This window comes from Xylocopa sonorina, chromosome 1 (assembly GCF_050948175.1).
Source record: "Xylocopa sonorina isolate GNS202 chromosome 1, iyXylSono1_principal, whole genome shotgun sequence".
Lineage (NCBI taxonomy): Eukaryota > Metazoa > Arthropoda > Insecta > Hymenoptera > Apidae > Xylocopa > Xylocopa sonorina.
This window is the reverse complement of record NC_135193.1, coordinates 20,746,353-20,769,604: the sequence shown is the minus strand read 5'-3', so window position 1 is coordinate 20,769,604 and position 23,252 is coordinate 20,746,353. Positions and strand designations below refer to the sequence as shown.

The following is a 23,252-nucleotide window of genomic DNA, read 5'->3' as shown; positions in this document are numbered from 1 at the left end:
TAAATGACTATGCGAAGGAACGATTAAAGAATCGCGAACAGTATGCTTGCCAGTATCAAATTATAAACAATTTGAGTAAAGAAAAAAAGAAAAAAAGAAAAAAAGAAAAAAGAAGAAAAGCAAAGAAAGAAAATGTTGCAAGATGAAAGCTAAACATAATGGCTAAATAATTGATAGAATTTAATGAATATAGTCGGCCTTGAATGGGTTTCGTATCGTACAGCACTGGTTCCTATCGGAAAGCGGATTGTGATTGGTTGTGCGAACCCCAGACTAGAATGAGGCAGTGGAATGGGATGTCTGGCAATCGAATAAAAGAGGAGGGAGGAGTGATTTCGCGCGTTGAACGGATACCGAATAATTTCGAAGAGATTCGCGAGCTCCAGCGTCGTCTCGATTAATCAGCCGGATAATTAAACAGGCGAGTCCGTCCATCGAAGCCTGGCGAGATGTCCGTCATGGGAAAGGTGAGCGAATTAACACTGTTAATACACCGAGCCCGACATCGTTACAAGGCTCTCTCGGTTTTATTGCCAGCCCTTTATCCGCGACGGGGTCGTTCCATCAACCACTCGATTAAAATATGCGTCCCGCGATCAACAATTATTCCCGTCCGACTGCTTCTCCCATTCGCGATCTCGTGTCTCCGTTATTTTATTCCCTCGTTCGGTTTTTTACACGACCGGTTCAAACATCGCGATATTTTTTTCAAATATCTAACTCGCCACTTTCTCTCATTTTTAGCCTGTACTCTACTCTTATTGGCGGAGCTCTTGCTCGTGGAGAGTGCGAATCGGTAAGTAAAAAAAGGATAAAGGAAAGAAAAATCGAACATTTTTGTTTCATTTGTTGTTCCATTTGCACCGGCGACTTTTCCATAGCTCTCGCGAATTTTCTGATATCCTATTTTTAACAATCAAAGTAAACAATCGAACGTGTCTTTCTTCTTAACAGCACTGAATCTGAAGGAAATCCCGTACGATATAAAGCCAGTTAGTTTGATAAAAGGTGGCGGTGAACAGCATTCCAATGAATTTCGTGAGATTAATCCAATGGAGCAGGTACCTGCACTTCATATTGACAATCACACGTTAATAGAATCTGTAAGTATAAATGAATTACGATGTGCATTCACCTAACATTGACTAACACCGCCGTATTCAGTATGAAAACGTGTTAATTTCAGTTAAATATCCTGCAATATTTGGAAGAAACTAGACCGCATCGGCCTTTAATGCCTGCGGATCCGGTAAAAAGAGCTAGAGTCAGAGAAATTTGCGAGGTAATCGCCAGTGGCATTCAGCCTTTGCAAAATTTAGTCGTGTTGATTTACGTAGGAGAAGAGCGTAAAAAGGAGTGGGCTCAACATTGGATAACCAGAGGTTTAACAGGTACAACAAGAATGATAATAAAAGTATAATTGTAGGTATAAACGAGCATAGAGATAAACGAGATAATTGTGTTTCAGCTGTTGAAAAATTACTGTCATCAAGCGCGGGGAAATATTGCGTGGGAGATGAAATCACATTAGCAGACTGCTGTCTGATACCGCAGATATTTAACGCGAGGAGGTTTCTCGTCGATCTAAGACCTTTCCCAACAATCTTAAGGGTGGACCGTCATTTAGAAAATCATCCCGCGTTTACCGCTGCTCATCCAAACAATCAGCCTGATTGTCCTCCAGAGGCAACCAAGTAGCAAGCAAGGCAGACCACCCTCTTCCTCTTCTAATTCATTGAAAGTGGGAAGGGAGGTGGTCCAGTATATCGTAGTTCTATAGTGACAAAAGGTGGTGCAACTTTATTTTTAATAAGATTACCAACGCCTAAAAACTATGATAGTGTTCGCATCAGTTTCATTTTTTCCTCTTAACTTAAACACGGGATCATTTTCTCAACAACCGTGTCGCGTTAATACGCAATGCAAGCGCAACTACATTCCAAGTACTTTATTTTTATTTTCTGTCTTTGCTTCTTGGTAGGAAGACACACACATACACACACCTTTTATCACTTGTGAACTATACGTAGGTACCGAAGTGGTAAACAGTGTAGAACAGAGTATTTAGCTCTATGATAATTTTTTAGTTTTACGTAAAGTCGAATTGCACAAAAGTTGTACCACCTATTTCGTGGATGCGAGAGAAAACACTGTGCCATTTCTGTACTTATTCCAGAAGATAAGAATGTTGGTCTGTTTTTAATTTTGTTATGTTTTCTCATCGGTTTTTATGTACGCGGAAGCAAAATTGACAAAATTCGTCTTCGTACAGTACTTACAATATTAATTTTGTAAAACGTACTGACCTATTCTAAATAGGTTCTGTTGTCTGAAATGAAAAAGTTTACTTTTTATACACTTACGATATAATATAATTTCTCGATTACTTTTAGCTTACATAGACTAAGGAGAAAAGTGTTGCTAATTAAATAATATTAAATATAACTTGAAATTCTTTACCGAGAATAGAGTAGCGGATCGAACGTTGCAGCCACACCATACTCACACACTATATTGAATAAAAATAGAAGAGGAAACGTGTAATAAGGGAATGCAATCCTGCTCAAACGCCGTAATAATATCGAGGAATGAAAAGTACAAATCAAATTCCTTTTTCTAAAGTTTTTATCCTTTGGGTGCACGATTTCATTTTTCCTTGTAAACTATGTCAGTCCACGAGCGAGCTATTTTTAATATCTGAAATGCGAGAAAAATTTCGATTTCATGTATGTTTTCAGCGTGTTGAAAGATAAGGGAAGTTTTTTCTTTTTTTTTTAAACATTCCACAGATAATGTAAAAACAAAGTATAGAGATATCGATGAAAGGCTTAAAATAACTTTTCCTTTGATTTATCGGATTGATAGAGGACGATGATCAAGCGAATCGTAGAAATGAACTTTTAGAATGCCTTTACCCTTCAATATCGAGCACACTTTGAAACGCGTCACGGTATATTTTTTGCAACGAGTAAACATGATATAGAGATACATTTTTTACTGTATCGCCTATATTGTACAACTTCGATATATTTTGTAGTTTTATACACGAACGATGCGTTTTATTGTGCGACAGAGGCCACAAAATATCGAAACGAAACAGAATCATGGTGTCACAGACACAATGCGAATAACTTTATCCATCGGCATTGTTCCTTATTGCCGGGTTCCTTGTCATAAACCTCCACGAAAGTAAAGCAAAAGACACACGATCCCTTGATCTGTAACGAAATCGTACGATATAAAATTGTAAGCTGGTAGCTTGTCCTCGTAATTTTCTGTCGTTACAGATAAGTTATTGTACCACGGGATGACCGTACGGTACGTGAGAACGGAGGGGGGATGTTTGTTTGCATGCTTCTTCGAAGTAAACGGGGTAGAGATCGTTTTATAATTTATATTCTGACGGAGAGGAGATCGTGGTGGGAGAACAGAGATATACATTTCATATTTAGACGAGTGCATTATGCAAGCGAGTGATTAGATAATAATGTATATATAACTTTTATACATGACAAATTTCGAATGCTGCATGCAGAAAACAGTTTCTCTCAGCCCGAGTCGCTAGACTTACGAAAGGGCTATTCGTACCACTTGAACGAGTATCGCATGTCTTATAATATATAATAGAGTTTGATAATGTACACAGAAGGAAAGAATGCAAACAAGTGACACCCTTCGAGCAAAGTCGCACAAATTGTATTTTCGTTTCTCTGCTGATCGCTCTGCCATCCGAGACGTACCGTGGTGGAACGATGATGAACGAACCCGTCGCGATCGTGAAGATCGCTTAGGAGGGGATCTTTGATTTTTCTTTTATACTATCGCGTTACCTTTGTTACTTTTCCAACGGTTTATCGAAACCTCGGGCAAGAGAAATGGATAATTTTCCATTGATCTATCTTTAGCGTAAGTTAACTAACGAGTAAAGTTTTGCGAGGTGTTAGTGTACAAACATTATTGCATCGAACGATATTTTCCTCGTTCTCGATGCGATAGCAATTAATTCTCCATTTCTCTGGGGACTACTACTTTTTATTTTACTCATTTCCCAATGAAGAAGCCAATAACCGTACTTTTAGCGTATTTTAGCGCTTTTCCACTTTATCGGCTTGTTCACGAACACGCGAGATCTCGAGAAGCATGAAAAAAAGTACGCAGTACTAATAATAAGAATGACCGATGAATCAGAGAGAGAGAGTAACACGCATTAACAAGAAGAACGTAACATAGAATCGTTGTATAGGCGGATGAATTATAGGCAATAACGAAGTAACCGGTTTAGAAGTTCATTTTACCGATGGTCCTAAGTAGAGTTTAGTTATATAGGTAGAGCTGCGTACACATTTAATAAAAAAAAAAAAAAAAAAAAAAAAAAGAGTGCGTGAGAAACTTTGTAGAAGGAGCAAATGCGAGTATGTATAATAATAACGAACGCAAATGATACTTAATGAATAAAAAGGAAATAAAAAGAAAAAAAAAGAACTTATAAACAGAAAACGAATCACCGGTATGATACGCATAGATATTTTGTAAGTGAAAAATGAATTATGTACGTTCACTGCTTATGAGGAATAATAAATTCTGTGTCATAGTGTATTGTATATTAATTTGTAGATGCGATGCTAAAGGAACGCTGTCAACAAAACTACCGAGTACACATTGTGGATGTGCAGCTGTCGTTCGAATAAAAAATACGTTTTGACTGTAATCGTTATTAGTGGAATTATTAAAAATGACGTAGAGAAAACAAAGAAACCAAAAAAAAAAAGAACGGAAGACGAAGATATCGACAAATGAATAAAGAAAACAGAATGCACAACTTACCCTATAAAAGAAGTCTCATGTATTCACGACCGATTTGACCCATCGCGGGATTCTTCGAACGATCGGTACATGGTAATTTAAAACTGAAATAAATTCAGCGAAACGGTTGAGCAAACACGAAGCGTGAAATAAAAGGAAAAAAACGGTCGATCCGCTTCACGAAGACTTTATCGACATCGCTTTTGTTCTCTTTGTCGAATAACACAAGCGCTTTCGTATCGTCTGTCTGAACTGGATTAGCTTTCTTTCGTTTTCAATATCTTTATTACAAATCCATCGTGTAAAAAAATACATTCCCTTATCTATACTGACTAGTTAGAACAGCATCTATTTTTTGTTTTGTTTTTCTTTTCTTTTTTCTCTCTCTCGTTCTTTTGTACGTTGAATTTTGTACATTGACGAAATGCACAGGGAACTAAACCATCAATTGCTGTTCCCTTAGATACGTACTGTACACTCCGAATGATATGCTGTTCCGAACGCGAGGGCACACTTTTAACAACAATAAAGAGCGACAACAAAGTTTGCGACAGAAGTGACGGGGGGAGGGGGAGGGGGGGGGGGGGCTCTAAAACGAGTACAATAGAGGAACGACGACATTAAACATTAAATTCGAATCGTAACGGTCACCCCTCTGCGCTCCTTTGTCGTTCGACATACCTATGTATACGTAATCGGAAATACTGCACCTCTATGGAGATTGACTCGCACGGTCCTCTGGTTTAACTCGTCTCCTCGCTCGGAACACGCCGAGATAAACCAGAGAGGCAAGATATACATACACTCGCTTGTATATCGTGTACAAACGCAACTGTTTCCCTCTTTACCCCGTTCGTGTATGTACATATAAAAGAGACTTACAGACTATACAGTCGAACGATTCAGCTCGACCGCGTAAATTGTACATAGTTATATTTACAGGTACACGTGCTACCGTCTAATTGAGAGCCCTTCGTTCAAGCCCTCGTGAGCTTTCTATCAAAATTTGGAAGGCTTCGTCGTACACCAACTGAGAATATATATGTATATATATATATATGTATGGATCGTCCGTCGTCGGACGATCGTCGATAACGATATGATCGTGTTTAGAACGATAGACAATGCTGTTTTGAATCGGACCTTCCCAATTTCGACAGAATTACAATCGCGCAGAATCTGTTTTAGACGCTACGTGTCTCGGAAAGTGAGAGGAGATAAAAAATCAGAGGAAGAGAAGAGAAAAAAGTGTACTTTCCCCGTGCGGAGAAATGTCTTTTACGATTGAGATTCTCGTGATATTCGGAGAGAGATCTTGAGTGAGAATGAAAGAGAAAGAGAGATAGAGAGAGATATAGAGATAGAGAGAGAGAGAGAGAGAGAGAGAGAGAGAGAGAGAGAGAGAGAGAGAGAGAGAGTAGGAGAAAGTAGAGAAAAGAGAGAATGCGTATGACGATCATACAGCGACACTGAAATAGACAAATGGATGGATCGATGGAGCAAATGGATGGAACGTATGTGGCCAGGTCATGAAATGAAGAACAACAGAATGCATTTAATGAGCGATTGTTTATTATGCTCTTATGGTCACTTGTCATACAGGTAACGATGCTTTCTCATGAGTGAAAATAGTTAATATATTATGTTTAATATTTATAATTATTTAACATTGAATGGAATAACTCTGATGATGAAAGAATAACAATTTATGGATGCAAATTAAATGTGGTTAGAGTGTAAAGTAATTATTTAGAATAAATCCAAAATGCTGTGAACTAAATTATGTATATATGTATATATACATACATATGCATATGTAGAAATATATATATATGTACGTATATAATATTTATAATATATACTCCATCAATAACAATTATAGTGGTGCCCAAGAGGTCACAGTTTCGGGTATACCCTATACGTAAACTTTTTCAATAACAAGCGAAAATAATCAAATAAAAAAAAAAAAAGTGTGATCGCTTCGCGTTGTCGATCAAAAAAACAGAGTTCGTTTTTTCTCTCGTGTTTAGGCTTACAAAGCCGTGTGATGCATGCTCGTTTGTCGTCGCGTATCTCGGATTTTCACTTTGATTTTCCGATCAATGAATTCGAATTTAGCTACGGATTATGGTAATGGATGTAAATATACCTTCTCCTATTCTTTTCTTTTCTTTTCTTTTTCCGTCGTTTCTTTCTTTCTTTCTTTCTTTAAATCGTGTGCTATAAGAAAATAATACGTCGAGAGTAGATTCTCGTCGCGTCGACACGGAAGATCGCGTTTCTCGCAGCTTCCCTGTCGACTCGAGTCGAGGAAGCTCAAAGAACAGAAATCGACAACTCGTCGGAACGTTTCCTATTCGTTTCGCATTCGAATTGGCGGCTTATCGGTCTAAAAAAAAAAGAGAATCCTCTACGCTTTCGTTTCATTCTATTTCTGTCATCTCCGGAGCGTTTTTTTACACGTTCTAGTACGAGGTGGTGATCGAAGAAGAAAATCATTCGCGAGAATACAATCGAACGTAGAGTAACCGCTCTAGAAGAAATTTATACAATATAACATTCGTTTGTTCGAAGGAAGTAATGAAACACAAAGTGAAGCGTGCTTCATCGTAAGCATATTTTCCTCTCTGCTTGATTACTCTCGCGTCGTTCTCTCTTTCTCTCAAACTATAATATTGCAGAGCTACACGCGGCGTTCCCCTATTTATTTACTTTTAAATCCTATATACCCTTACTTTTCTTTTCTTTTCTTCCCTTTTTGTTGGAAAACGACCGTGACGAAACAACGTTTACGAATGGTTCATGATTACGATCAATTACTTCACGGACAATCGACGCGCATCGACACACATATCCAAAACACGTGCATATCCCTTTTTCTGATAAATCGCTTAGACGATTCTCAATAATTATTAACAGACCTTATAGTTTCTTTTTCTTATCCGTTCTTACTTGCCTATAGATATATATATATACATGTATATATACATATATATATATATCTCTCTCTTTGTATCTTTTCGTTTTGAGAAAACATTTTATATTCCTCAGCTGTTAATTTAATAATATTAATGTTATATAGAGTGTCGACAATTAAATCTAAAATTCCTTATGAACGTTTCAAGCTGAATCGCAATACCCTTTTCAGAGGCGAGAACCTCCAATTAAATATGTATATATATATATATATATATATATATATATATATATATATATACATATACATATATATTAAAAAATACAATTTCACTCGCTGCTTCTTTATGCACCGTTTCCTTCCCTTTTTTTTCTCATATATAGATATATATATATATGTATATATCTCCCGACAAAACGAACAAATAAGAAAGAAAAACGAAACTGATGTCCGACCGTGTAACGCGTGCGTTAGTTTATTTGGTCGCTCGAAGCGCGTGACCGATTGAATTAAAAAAAAAAGAAAAAAAAAAGATAAAAAAGGAATTTCTTTGTCTTCCTCTGGTTTCTCGCGAATCGATAGAATTCCATCGAAATTTTCGTTATCTTTTCTCTTGCGTTATTTTTTTGTTCCTTTCGTCTATTGAGCACTGTTTCAATTGTTCTGCGACGATCCCGATTTTCTGTACGTACATAAAGCGCACGATGCACACGGTCGTCGTGGTTCTTACTATTACTTTATAGCCAAAGGAATGTAAGGTACAATACTTGTGATCGTGTTCCATCAGTGACGAAAGTATCTCTCTATGGTACCTTTGTTTTTTCGCAGCCAGCTGCTCTTGAAATTCGAAACTCGTGGAAGATAATGCTATTACTCCCTCTAACGTAACCCTTATTCAAAGTAAAGCACAACGCGCGACACTGCGTTTCGCGTGAAACCCTCTAATTATATTTCTCTTGTTATTTATTTTAATTAATCTTCCTTTTTTTTTCCTTTTTTTTTTGCGTGTATAGGCATGCAACATTTCGCGTTATGGAAGTGTACAATGCTCCTGCTCTGTCTGTCTGTCCTGTGTATACGTGTACGAGCGTGTTGTTATGTACGTGTGTGAAGTGTGTAAATGAGGACGAGTCGTTTAATGAACATGAACGTGCACACGTGCACCATCGCGGTGTACTATCTTTTTTTTTTTTCTTTTTTCTTCGCGACTTAGCGATTATTAATCTACTTATACTCAACAAGGTACTTAATAGTTTTTCATTTTCCTCATCTTCGTTATCATTATAGTCCCCGAGCTGCTATGTGCTACCTCTACCTCAACAATAACGATCTCATTCAAGTCCTTCGTTATTATCCTTCATTATTTTTTCTTTTATATCATTGTTTTTTTTTCTTTTTTACATATGCTTACCCAAAATAATATACCGTGTATTAACAGTCTAACTCTAAGTCTCACTTCCAATAAAATAACATTACATACACTTTTGTACAACCCTCTTAATTACACGTTAACGAATGTTCTAGTCGTTTAAATATGCTCTCTTATTACATTTCCCTCCGTTCGTTTTTCCTACTCCTCTTATTTTCGCTTTGCTTTTTTTTCCCAATAGGTTATCTCTCTTTTTCTCGGTTATGTAGTCGCCCTGCGTCTAGATATTCTGAACCGTTTTTGTCGGACCATTCGGCTGTTCGCGGTGAGAAGATTTCTTTTAGAGATTTCGACATCGGTATGCATTGCTATTTTGAATACACTAACGAGACTCGTTTTTTCTTTCTCTCTCTCTCTCTCTCTCTCTCTCTCTCTCTCCCCGTCTCTCTAGGTACGCGAACAATCTTTCTCTTTATTCTTTTCCATTTTTCATTTTCGTTTCGCTTCGAATGCGAAGGGTATTTCTCTCGATTTCACGTTGTTATGATCATTTTTGCTAATTTAGCTAGCCTGGTTGCGGTGTTCGCAGAAGAAGACACAGTGCGAGTTGAACGATTGAAATTTGTATTACGTGTCAATGGCCGCGACATTTAATACTTTATTGGTAAATACTATGCACTAAAATCGACTAATGTCAGGATATCTTTCGTTTGAACTCGTCCAATTTAAATTCTCGTCTCGCTATACTCGATTATCGTCCGTCTTTTATTTTTTAGATAAAAATAAAAGCCTCTTTTCATTTAATTTCCACGCGTATCCCTATAATAGATAGATCTCTCTCTTTCTCTATATATATCTTTTTTTGTTATATAAAATATTTACAGCCACGTGTTATTTCCTTTTTTTCACTTTATGCATTTTGTGTGTCTATTTTTTTATTTGTTTTTTTTTTTACTTTTTTTTATTTTGTATACTCTCTTTCCTCATTCTGCTCGTTTAAGGGCATTGCAATGCAGGTGTATCGTGAAATCGTGATCCGGAATTGAAAATAAGAATGAAAAAGAAAAAAAAAAGAAGAGAAATAGGGGACGAAGCTTCGCAAACTGAAGTTGGAAATGAATCGAAAAGAAAAATGAAAGTCTCTAGTGCTGTTCGAACACGACACGATTGTATACAAAACGGCAACGCACAGTGGATAGAGAAATTTCGCATAGAATGATGGCCTATAGAGGAAACATCTGGCGAAGAACAAGTTCGGCGTTCAATGTAATTTTTTAACAGTTATCATTGGTTTCTGACAAAGTGTGCTTGCTCTTTCTTTCTCTACGTTTAACGATTCTGCTCTATTGTCGATCAATGTAACGCAATCGATTATGATTAGTATATTTTCCGATCCTGATCGTTTCCTTTTTCATTTCGTTTAAGACATCTATTATCGTACGCCCCTTAATATATTAATATTTCTTATTTTAACGTTACATCGTTACATCAATTGTTTCTCTGTCCCCTTTAAATATTTCCTTTGACTATTATTTAAATTCCCCTCTATCGGTTTAAACGTTTGATTATAGCGAACGATTGCAAAAACTGGCAGTAAAAGAATTTCCGAAGAATATGATATTCTTAAAGCGTCGAAATGCAACGTTTCTTTGGAAACAATGAGCTCGAAAGAAAGAAGCTTTACGTTCGATCGAAATGTTTGATAACCGTAGGCTCTTTTTCCGGCAGCCTTGGCCAACTTGTCTGTTCAACTTTTCATTCGTTCTCGCTTCTGCGGCGAGTGTTTTCAAATCGGAGCATTAAACGCATTCGAGTAAGGGATGAAAAGAAATGTCTCTCCTCGTTTGATGTATCAACGGTGAGAACAATATGAGAATGAAACGCATTGCTTTTGATGAAGAAACTGTTGCATTTTTTTAAAAGAAAATTTTCTATTACTCGAACTGTACGCGTATTATTACTCGTGAAACAAGAGATTCGAACTTAGGGTTTGCAATCAATATATCTGTATATATATATATATATAAGCTCTATCTCGTAATCGTGGTAATAAACGCCATAAAATCCCTCTTTGTACACTGTGGAAACTAAATAAGCATATACAGGTGTGTTTCGTAATACTTTGTAACGATTTCATAGATATATATATATATATGCGTATAATGAGAAATAAACGTATTTCCGACTTTATTCAAAACAGCCTGCATAATCGCAGAATATACACATCTTTAACAACACGTTCTACCGTCAAAACGTCAACAAGTGTGGCTGATGGGATATCAATATGGCACTAAAGTGATTTGGGTGGAGTGTGTAAATGTCGTGCGAAAGGATTCGACTTGTTCTCTGCTTCTTTTTCTCGTCGTATCAAATACGTTATCGACCTTTCCTCTCTTTCTCTCTCTCTCTCCCTCCCTCTCTCTCTCTCTCTCGTTCTATTCCTTGTTAATTATTAACAACAAATCAACGTTGCTCTTCTTTTTCCTCTTTTACCGTTTACCCCCCTCCCCCCTCCGGTTCTGTGTTTGTTGCTTCTTCCTTTTCTCTTTGCGTTCTATACAGGTGAAATGGAGTCTGTGCGAGTGGAGAGTGATAAGATGATGGAACATGAATTACGATGTAGCCTAGCACACACAGCCAAGTAACGTGACACGCAAGCCACACCATCGTGGCCGACCTGTGTCAAATTCAATTATAGTTACTGTTAACAATAGTTCATATTAGAATTGAGGCGAGTCAATGCAATTCCTACAATTTCCCTGACTTACTACAACACTACGTCTCCACGTGCGAGAGAGTATAATAACGGTATTTGTTTTTTTTTCTTTTTTTCTTTTTTTCCTTTTCGCCGTTTTCCGCTTTTCACCCGTCTCTGTAAATATTCCCTTCTCTCATTTTCTATGCTTCCCGTTACGATCGATCGATTATTGATTAAAACGTTGAACCTGTAGTGACGACTGTTTTTTTTTTTTTCTTTCATAAGAGATTTAAGACACTACCTACACATCTACACCTAGTAATCGCGTACACCTATCACACGGCCACTATCTTCCGGCGCCGTGCCGTACCATTTCTTTACTTAGAGGATGAGCGAATGAAATAGTATGCATCTCGAACTGTACAAAAAGAAAGCGTCATATGAAATAAGATTCGTCTAAATGTATGGCGACTGCCGGCTTATAATTAATCTAACGATGTCTTCTCCGTTAAAACAACTCGTAGGTAACATAGACTGGCCAACCAATACTGTTTTGCCACTTTGCACAGAGGTATATTTGCGTCTCTCTCTCTCTTTCTCTTTCTCTCCCTCTCGCTCACTCTTCCTCCTTCGTTTACTATTTCTTTCTTTCCATGCGGACAGGCGAACAACAATCGTTCAACACGCGACAATAAAATTTAATATAATAACGTATAACAGATAGGCTCTCCCTCTTTCTCTCTCTCTCTCTATATATATACGTATATAAAGATATCCGAAAAACATGAAACAATCGGAATAAATATGAACGATCGAACCTGTCCCCATTTGGACGTTTTCGCTGTAAATCATCGATCATGTTATCGATCGTTGTAACGATCGAATACTTCGAACGATTAATTTCCCCCTCTATCCCGTATTACATCCGAAACGTGTTAAGTTCCGGTGAACACACGCGAATCCGTAGCCCCGTAACATTTACGATATTTATATAAAATACTAATATATTATAGAGATGTATATAAAAGAAATATACTTATGTTAGACTGGCTGATCTCTATGGCTTGTACACGTTTATCCTTTCGTTTCCTATCGATGGTGCAAGGAGATTTCTTTTTTCGTTCGGAACGTTCCAACCGATCGCATTGGAAAACGGATATTGCGACATTCGATCCTGATTGAATTGCACATTTTAATTGCATCGAGACTGTCATTATCGTGCGGATGAAATGCATCCAATTCCTCGTCTCTCTCTCTTTTTCTCTCTCCTTGCCGATGAACTTTTACTCGCCATCGAGTTATTCTCCCTGCACAAATAAATTCTATGATTTTACACACTAACAATGTATATCGTGGCATTTTTTTTTTTTTTTCACGTACTGGCAGCTGTCGTGTGAGTATATTATATCCCACCCTACCTCCTCACTCTTACTTTTCTTTCCCCCAGTTACCCTCTTTCCCCAAACGCCCACGCCCCCCCTCCCCCATCACAGCTAGCCTTATACATAATCTGTTCTACTAAGGAATGTGTTCACTGAGAAAAACCGTAACCCTAATCTAATTATCTCGTGCTACCTACAAGTTGTTTATCGTAGAGATTCGCTTGCAAGGCACACGCGTGTCTTCATTCCGCGTGCATGTTACAATTTTGGCATCCACGTGCTCCAATCGAATCCAATAGGGATAAAACTCCCCTTTTGAGTTCGATTACGGGCAACGATCAGATGAGAATACTTCATTTTCCAAATATAAATGACAATATTAGAAACATTGTAATTCTAGTAGCGCAACCACAGAATACGTTAGTTCTTTCGCCGAACGTGAGGGTCAGTATGAAATTGGCTATCGTGTTAACTGAAACGAGAATGTTTTCCTTCTTGCAAGAAAGAACACCGATTGAGACAAAAATTAATAGAGATTATGAAAAATAAAAAAAAAAAAAAAAAAAAAAACAAACGTTACGCGATAAAAATGTAGTTACACTTGTTCAACTGCAATAAGATCAAAATTGTAATACTTGTGACAAGCATAAAGTATATCACGTTAATCGATATAAAATTGAACAACAGTATCGTATCTTTTTGTTCGTCCGCTTGTACAAATTTAGTGCAATCGGGTGCGTTAGTACGAATATTCAATGATTACGAATGTAAAATCGATCCGCGTAAAAACTGTTTCCCCTTTTCTTTTGAAAAGCACTTGCACTACCGGCAGTCAAGAGAAAGGCGAGTTACAAAGTAGAGATAGAAAGAATGTAAAATGAGATAGGATAACAATTAAAATATCGCCAATGATAGATCTAATGTGATGATGCGAGCGGTTTAGCGAGAAAAATGTACGCGCTGTACCCGTCGATACAGTACAGAGAAATATTATGCTGCCATTAGTATCGATAGCGCGATGGCTATTAAAAAATAAAGTGATTTATAAATTAAGTTAATGCTACACGTGACATTCGTAATATGTTCTATTCAAAGTTCCTCTTCTTTTCCTTTTTTAGAATAGATCTATCTACAGCAACCTAATAATAGTTTGCATTCTCATCGTATATCTGTGACATTTTCTTCTTTCAATGCATTTGGGCAACACAGTGAAGTTTAATCAATTAATAGTTCACATACAATTTACGAATAAACATAAAATCGTGTTTTACGTTCGCGGACGCAAATATTTTGTCAACAATGTTTATAATATCATTTCATTACTTATATTATATCTTTTATATATTATATTCATATATGTATATATGTATATTGGATATATGTATGCATACATATATACATATAAATATACACATATATTTCTCATTTATATTTTTTCGATAATATGAATTCTCTTTTATTAATAATCTAATTCGAAATTTTCATGTATATATATCTATATATATACATATACATATATATGCATCTTTTTTATACACATATATATTATATATATTATATATAATATAATACATATATATTTTTACTCTTTTTTTCCTCTCTGTGTGTAATATATTATTACTCGTGTTATGTGATATTTATGAATATACAAGTTACTTTTTTTTTGTTTAAGAGCGGGGAGCCAGCGCCTCTAGTTATAAATTGTACTCGTGTACACTTATATATTTCATTTGACGCTACAGCTAACATTTTCGCATACTTTAACTAAACCCATTATTGATTACCGCCTATCCATTATATCACCCCTTCCTAATACCTACCCTCCAAGAAAAAAAACAATGATTTCAAACGTTTGTTATTAGTAAGATGCTGTATCCTCTTTTCTTATCTAGCAATGAAGTATAAGTTGTTTTGCTCTTCTTATATTCTTTGTAACATTGACAATTTTGTAACATTGTCGGCGCAAAACGAAATTTTCTAGCTAAATCCATTCCCTATCTAAAGATTTGATTCAATGTCAAAGTGCAGTTGTTAAAAACGTGTCAAAGATTTGGTTGGCTTTAAGTAGAATCCCATACAAAGCAGTATCATACAGAACCCAAGGATGTATGACATGACTGCTGATCATGGCAGACATATTTTTTCATTTTATACAAGAACGAATCTGAATTTACCAGACTTTTGCCAATATGTTCACAATCATTGCGTAGAAAAGAAATACTAGCTAACGAACGGAATATTTTCCACCAAAGATATTTCACAATTATTAAACTATTGAGAACAGATGTATATAAATATAAATATATATATATCTCTCTCTCTCTCTTTCTATAATATATATATGTATATATATATATATATGATAAAAATGGTTGTATTCATGCTGCTACATAATGTAAAGGAATGACAAATAACAGTGTATAACGTGACAGCTTTTCGCTTCATCGAGTGTGTATGTCAAGAAATGTAAAATTGTATTAATTCCAATTGTATTCAACTGATATACCTTGAAGCTAAAAATAATTAGACGAAATATTTGAAGGTATAGACGCGGCCGTACCGAAACTATTACTCGAGAGGACTTTTACGATCCGACAATGGAATCGAATAATTCTTATCCTAGCATAATGAATTCTCCGTTTGCTAAGGCATGAGTAAGAAAGAATAGAGACTTGGGTGTTTCTACACTTCTCAGAGCGTAATTACACATTAATCTATAAACACTATAAGATAAAGTTGGATTAAGATTTTGAGAAATAAAGACTTTGGGATTCAGAATAAAACTTGGCAATAAGAATATTATGTTACTCATTTAACTGGACCAGCCAGCATTGTAAATATATAAATATATGTTTATACGTAGAATAGCTCTCCCTTTGTATGTATATTTATCTTTCAGCCAAGTTATCTCTAATTTACATATGTTAAGTTCTTTGGTTTTGCCAAGGTTACTCTGTACTTAAGAGACACGTTCAAATATGTATGTTAAGCATGATCAAAAATGACTTAAACAGCCTAATCATTTCATAGTTCAAGGAACAGTTCAATACAATAATTCGCAAAAATCATTTTGTGGAAATGAATATAATTTGATCTTGCAAGATACACATTTAAGGTACTAATTCTTCAGATCGAAGTCATTCAATTTGTGAGTTCTGTATGACCTTCTAACTAAAAGTATCTCTCGCATTAGTAGTATGATTATGCTCCTATAAAAAAAAGAGAAAAAATAGATTTATTTTTATGAAACAAAACAATTACCGATGTGTATAACACTGTCGTCTTGAAACCCTCAAGAACAACTATGGCCAAATTGTGCCATTTCATTTCTAATTAAATCGTAGTTTTTATCATGCCTTCTTTCAATATATCCTATACCATATATAACTAGATATATTATGTGACTCTGATGTGGTACGTGTTATTTGTGATAAAGCCCCGTAACGTGGTGTATCACAGAACAATTGTAGTAGTTATCATTTAACATATAATATAATATTTATATATCATAATAATCTTAAAAGATAGATAAATGTCGACGCGAACCATGATTCGATGCATGAACAAGTGATGTGAAGAATGCAAGCGCTATAGTGATGTAGCGACAGTATGACAACGGGTGGTAAGGTGGTAAGTGGACGAGTGTGTTTAAAGAAGGGAAGAAAGAGAGCTACCGTGGGCATCGTCTCAAGATGTGAAAAGATGAATAACGGAGCTCAATAATGGGGATGAACAAAAGTGCTGTACTTGAAATCAATGGATCATGGCGAGGGCATTCTGACGTGCTCGTTTTGCTTCCTCTTCGCTGATCCTCTGCTCAATCAAATATTGAGCAGTGTTGATTGCATTAGGATAACCCGTGATAGTCACTATGCGGTTCCTGGTACCAGGAGCGAACATGCCCTTCTTAGAGATTTGTATGTTGGCGCCACTTAGGTGCTGAATCTCAATGAGGGCACGACCACCGGGTCCCAGAATAGCTCCCACTATAACCTCTGCAATTTCTATGTCTACTTTCTTGGTCTCCTTGTTGTTGGCGTCTACCTGTGTAGGACTCTTACTTACAAGTGATAACTGGTTAGTGCCCAGGCCAAACGAATTGTTGTTTAGATGAATAGCACTGGCAGCTGTGTTGTTTTGTCTGAACGGATCAAAGGGCTCGTATCTGTCTAGTGTATTACGTGGTGTAGGAGACGAAGATCCAAGAGCAGGAACTGTTCCAATCGGCCCGAACACGCCGCCGTTATTATTCGAACCGTTCGCCGTTGTTGTGCTATCCATAGGGTTTGCAAGGTAACTCATACTAGAAGGCATCCCTATGCCCATCCCGAGAAGATTATATTTAGCAAGCGTAGCGATAGCGGATAAAATTTCACTAGCAGCGGGTTCCGAAAAACCTGCCGTTCGTAAATTCAATTTTATGTGTTCCAACAATTGCGTTGTCACTGGTGCTGTACCCGCTGTAATTGCAGCTCCTAAATTCAAGTTCAAACTTAAACCAGCACCGTTCAACAGACTCACTGTAAACAAAAATATACGTCGCGATATAGTCACAGGTTTCGTTTATCGTTTCTCTCTTCAATTTAACACCTTTCCGTTAACTTGTTACAAATCTTACCTGTATTAATGCCAGGTGTAGAGGTATACGTGGGAGTACTTGTAGGTGCTTGAGCATAAGGACTGCCCGTGGGATTGTAATTAGCTACAGGACCGCTAACATCTGCATAACTAACATTCGGGCATGTACCACTTTGTGGATCATCTGCCACTTTCGCTAATATCATCATTAACGCGTTGCGATTATTCTCTTTTTCTCCAATTACTGTTATACACCTTTCTTGCAACGATACATCCTTGGCTTTCTGGCTTATTTGAACGTACGAGCCAGATTCCTCTTTTATTTGCTTAATATAATTTCCAGCTTTACCTATTATCATTCCTGCTGTGCTATTAGGCACCAAAATTTTTACCTAAAAAGTTATATTAATCAGTTTATACGAATAAAAGATTTCTTCTTGCGTATTGTTAATTAAAAAACTCATTTAATAACCAGATCATCGTTAAGAAGAACAATTTGTAACTTGATAACACTAATTTCATTCGATAATCCATTGAGAATGTAGTATACAATCGACGAGTGGTAGCCATAAAGAAAAGTTTGTACCTGTTTGTCCCTCTCCGCAGTAGTTTTTCCTGATTCGAAGTCAACAGTTGTCTTCAATGTGAGATCTGGTTTCTCACGAATTTTATCCATTATAAAATCCATAACTGCCATTATAGCTTCCAAACTACCCGTAATTAAACACACTCTTTCTGTTGTCCCTGTAGATTATAGAAAATTATAAATAAACTGTCGTATAATGTGTTGTTTGTAATAGTAACTGGAGCATAAATAAATATTCTTAACGTACCTGGATAAAAATCATGGGATTTAGACATTTTGACCCTAGCTCCTGTATCTTTTTGTAGTTGGGCAATTGTATCCCCTCCTTTCCCAATGATTGCACCGGCAGCCACGCCAGGGACCAATACTTTGAGGTGATATGTTCCATCTCCCCCTTAAAAATACAAAATAAACCGATAATTATGTTGATGAACAAAAAATGATGTATTCGTACACAGATCTTAATACATCACAGAATGCACAAGATTATTAAAATTTGCAATTTATAAAATATTTACAAAATTAATTACCAATAATGTGTATCACATTAATATGTACATAACCAATACAACATGACACAAAGTTAACGCGATCTTAAGAGAAATGTATACTCCGTTTTGTTTTATTGCTTTTCCCCTTTTTTTGTTTTGCAAAAATCACGATAATCCTTAATAAATTGTAAAATATTTGAAAGTTCACGGAAAGTAAAGTATTGCCATTTAACTAAACCGTCGAAGGTCTTACGAATCTTATGATATAACAACGTTGACTACTTAGTAACACGTTACTCCGATACTGGTAATAAAACTTGTGAGTTCTGATTGGTTTCTGAATCGGTGAAACGCGAAATCATGCGTACTCACGGACACGCGAGCGCAGAATGACCGATAGGAACGAAAACGAGCAGCACAAGCACCCCGAAAAAGTGTTGGTATAATCGGTGAATGAAGGATAAGGAAGTGCAATGCAGAATGACACAAAGTTTCGATGCGTTGAAAGCAAACAGCTGTTTGACAGATGGAAGCCCTGTGCGCTCACTCGCTTCGCATCGACCTTGACCCGCAACCTCAGCAGCGGAGCGGTGTGTGCCTAACAACTCACCGATACGCCACATCCTAGTTACTGCCACTCAACGGGTAGCAGCGCGTTCCTTAGTACGCTGCTTTCACGACAATAGTGGCACTGCACTACGGGAATGCGGCAGGGAAATGTACACAATATGTGTACGGACGAGAGCCACTTCCAATGTTCTTGCCGCGAAGTTAGCGATCGCACTTCCGATGAAACTGGCGCGACAGGGACGAAGTTGCAGAGTCACGGAGCGTGATCGACAGCCACCGCAGCGGCGATTCTCCATTAACGACGTTCACAGGCACGGCCGCCTACGCAGGAACAGTGATGACCACGACGGCGACGATCGCGATGACAGCAGCGACGACGACGACGACGACGACGACGAGGACGACGACGACGACGACGATGACGACGACGACGACAACCACCACGGTACGAAGGCGACGACGAGTAAGACGAACAGGAAAATAAGGACAATGTTGACGATGACAGTAACGAGGAGGGGGGGAGGTGGGGGAACGCGACAACGGAGACGAAAACGATGATGATAATGATGACGTTGACGGTAATAAAATGTACGTCAATGTAAGAACAGCCGAGTTACAGGTGTCGTGTATATGAGCTCGCGTTTATGATATATCGGACAGGAGATATGGAATAGATCGAGAATATAGGGGAGACGAGAGACAGAAAAGAGAAGGAGACGTGGCACGAGAGGATGCGCGAACCGCTGTGCGGTACACCGTGTTCGCGTTCTCGCCTTCGTGTACACGTTCGCCAGGCTTCGAAGTGGGAAACGAAAGGGAACGGCCGTGCGAGCGATCGCTATGTCAACAGCAGCACCAGCGACAAGATTGTCAAAGGCGCGCGAGAGAGTAAAAAGCATCAAGCCAAGGAAAAGAGAAAGATAAAAGAGTAAAGTACAAAGAGAGAGAGAGAGAGAGAGAGAGAGAGAAAGAGAGGGGGAGAGCGAGGATAAGAGAGAAAGAGATGGGAGAGAGAGAGGGAGAGAGAGAGAGAGAGAGCAAATCATTGTAAGTGTACTTTATCGTTTCTATGTGTATAGGAACATCGATGAAGGTACGTAGGGAAACTTTCGCGACAGTCGAGAAAACTGATTGACAACGGGCAATTGAAATACCTGATCCGTAATGAGACCTCTTCGTCGCGCCATTTTCCGCGTCACAATCGAGCGGCCGCTTCCTGGAGTCTGCAATCTCCGGGGAGGGACACGTCTCCATTCCTGAGTCGGCAGCCATCTTGTCTTTTCGGTCGGACACGCCAAGAGTAACGAGGAGAGAGATATACGGTAAGACAGAGATGTACTTTGACACAGAGACGATAGTCGCGACCGGTGGCAAGTGTCGTTGAAGGCAACCGATGGGAGACGCACCACACACGGACCGGACGAACGAATGAACGTACGCACGACCACGATAGGTTTAAGCGGAAGGGAGATGACGGACATATAGACACACGTATAGACGAACGAACAAACGACGAAAGCCCTCGCGGGGTACCGCGTCTCACTGGCGACTGCTCGCGGCTGCCTTGCCAACCAGCTGGTTGATACTCGATGGTGTGTGCCTCGGCCCTCGCGTTCCTCTCTCACCCACTCTCTCTCTATCGCTCCTCTGTCGGTTCTGATTGCCACTCCGGCTCTCTCTCTTTCCCACCAGCCCTCGCGGGCTCTCTTCCGCAGGGACGTACTACCAAACCCACGCCGGAGGTGTTTTATTTTGGGCCCTTATGCATTCGCATCGATGCTTCCCATCGGTCTACGGGAGCATTCGGACTTTGACGAACATACGCAATTCATTCACTCGTGCTTCGCTCCACTGTTCCACTTATCGATTCAAAACTACACTTTTCCTACCCGCTCCTTCTTTTCGATCGACGATGATAGTTTAACGTTATATTACATAATTTATTTATATTCCTCTGCTTCTTTCGTACGCTCGTTTCGGAGGGAAATCGAAGGAAGGACCGATCGAATGTTTCGTGATACACGTTTCAATTTAATTTCAATCCGCATCGTGATCGATCTTATCGTGAATCATAGTCGGATCGACGAATCGCTATCGATTGATTTTATTACTAACCCCCGTCGCATGTACAGTTGCACTTGTGACTTACCGTGGCATATTGCATTTACCGTATGCATCCTTGGATAGTACCAGGGTTTCGTACAACATTAATTTCAGTTCAATATCTTTTTACCGCTATTTTATTAAATATTGTCCGCGTTTATTAAGATGAAACCGTCTACGGTATAAAAATATTTTTTCTACCAAGGACGTTAATCTTGTCGTTAGTGCGCACTGCAGTATGACATCATAGTTCATGTGCAAGTGAATAAGATGCGTTTCATTTCCTAGCGTGAATTTCAAAAGTATATTTCGTAGTCGCTTATCAAGTATTAAGTTTAGATCGCTTTTTATCAACGAGTATAGATATCTACATATGGTAGACCGCGTTAATATATCGACGTTCAGTATTGAAACGTACAGTAATTCTCGTGGATCGTAATGAACCTGTTATTAAAGTATTTACGAAACTAATACTGTTTGTCAAAGTCACTTGTTAACTGTAATTAACGCTAATTCGTTTCGTTATCTTTAGGTATCCGAAAGGGGCACACGCAGCTACTTGTTTTGGAAAGTGAAATCATAGAATATTTCACGCATCATATGTGCACGTGTTCGAACATTTTTCTATACGTATGTATATAGCTAAAGTCATGAAGAACGAGGTATTTTCAAGAACTTTATCTGAGAAAAGAACGCAGGCAATGTATGCTATTGGTTAATAATCAATCACGTGTTTAAAAATGTGATTACTTTTTGTACTATGTTTCTCGCAAAAAATTCTAGCAAATAATTTCAATGAATATAATATTGGTTAAAAAAGTATATTTCTTTATTATGGTAAGGTTGTGTTATAAATATATGTTATATTCATGTACACTTAGAGAACCAAGATTGATATTATTGCATTATCAGGATGTGCGATCTAAGCAACGTAAATTGCAGCACAATAAAATGAAAAAGATATAAGTACGGCTTAAAACTCGTAGATATTACGTTTCTAATAACGATTATGTTCAGGTGTAACTAAATTGGTAATATGATTCACTTTCAGAATTGATTTATCCAAAAATATACATATTTTTTTCTGGCCACTATGAAGATTCACTATCGAAAGGAATAAAGTCCGCAATTGCAGTGATATCAGACGATACGTAATTATGTAGATAAAAATTTACTTCGTATTACAAATAATCAAACGAAATCGTAAGCGCAAGCGATACACAGTCGCGTGTCGCAATGCTGTTACTTTAGTTCTGGATGCAGCTCATCGTTGGAACGGCAAGAGCGACAAATTCGTGAACCGTGCGATTTTTCCTTCGAAAATGTTGTCTTAAAACTACGAGATAGTTTTAACTAATTGATATCGGATATTCACCTGACAATTCAAATTACGTATAAAAATCTACGTACACGGTACTTCAACATTTTCGTCTTACCAATATGAATTTTGTGCATTTCTTGACACTTCCGGTTTAAAGAAAAGATGTGAACATGTCGGTTCCCCATCGGTTGCCCCTCGTGTATATAACTCTTACAGTTGTCTCACCGATCCGATTATATAGCTGCATGTAACGCGTATGCTGTCATGAATTTTTCGAGCGATGGGGCTACGATAGCGTTGCTCGGTATATAATCACCACACGACCTCGCTCGATCGCACTTCTCTCACGTATGACACACAGTGTATTTCACTACCGATTGTATGTCGCTTTGAACTTCTACGTTATGACGAGAAATGTATTCTATATACTGTCT

The 23,252-nt window shown here is 37.8% G+C and overlaps 2 protein-coding genes across 7 annotated transcripts; one reads left to right on the top strand and one right to left on the bottom strand.

Moving 5' to 3' along the window:
* The first annotated feature begins 302 nt into the window (after positions 1–302).
* On the top strand, positions 303–2,466 carry LOC143427012 (putative maleylacetoacetate isomerase 2). The gene is made up of 5 exons (XM_076900803.1): positions 303–467; positions 745–796; positions 955–1,103; positions 1,187–1,391; positions 1,469–2,466. The coding sequence occupies exons 1-5, from the start codon at positions 450–452 to the stop codon at positions 1,696–1,698; spliced, it is 654 nt and encodes a 217-aa protein (XP_076756918.1). The 5' UTR covers positions 303–449; the 3' UTR covers positions 1,699–2,466.
* Positions 2,467–12,142: 9,676 nt separating this feature from the next.
* On the bottom strand, positions 12,143–23,245 carry Pasilla (RNA-binding protein Nova-1-like protein passilla). Of its 6 annotated transcripts, none has more exons than XM_076900729.1 (6): positions 20,549–21,081; positions 18,581–18,727; positions 18,334–18,491; positions 17,788–18,139; positions 17,235–17,689; positions 12,143–13,094 (listed from the first exon to the last, which is right to left on the bottom strand). In XM_076900729.1, the coding sequence occupies exons 1-6, from the start codon at positions 20,664–20,666 to the stop codon at positions 13,086–13,088; spliced, it is 1,239 nt and encodes a 412-aa protein (XP_076756844.1). In that variant the 5' UTR covers positions 20,667–21,081; the 3' UTR covers positions 12,143–13,085. The 6 variants fall into 6 exon arrangements, with proteins under 6 accessions (XP_076756844.1, XP_076756829.1, XP_076756813.1 ...); XM_076900714.1 differs by lacking the exon at positions 12,143–13,094 and adding an exon at positions 16,235–16,378 and having other exon boundaries at positions 20,549–21,084; XM_076900722.1 differs by lacking the exon at positions 12,143–13,094 and adding an exon at positions 17,024–17,164.
* Positions 23,246–23,252: the final 7 nt, after the last annotated feature.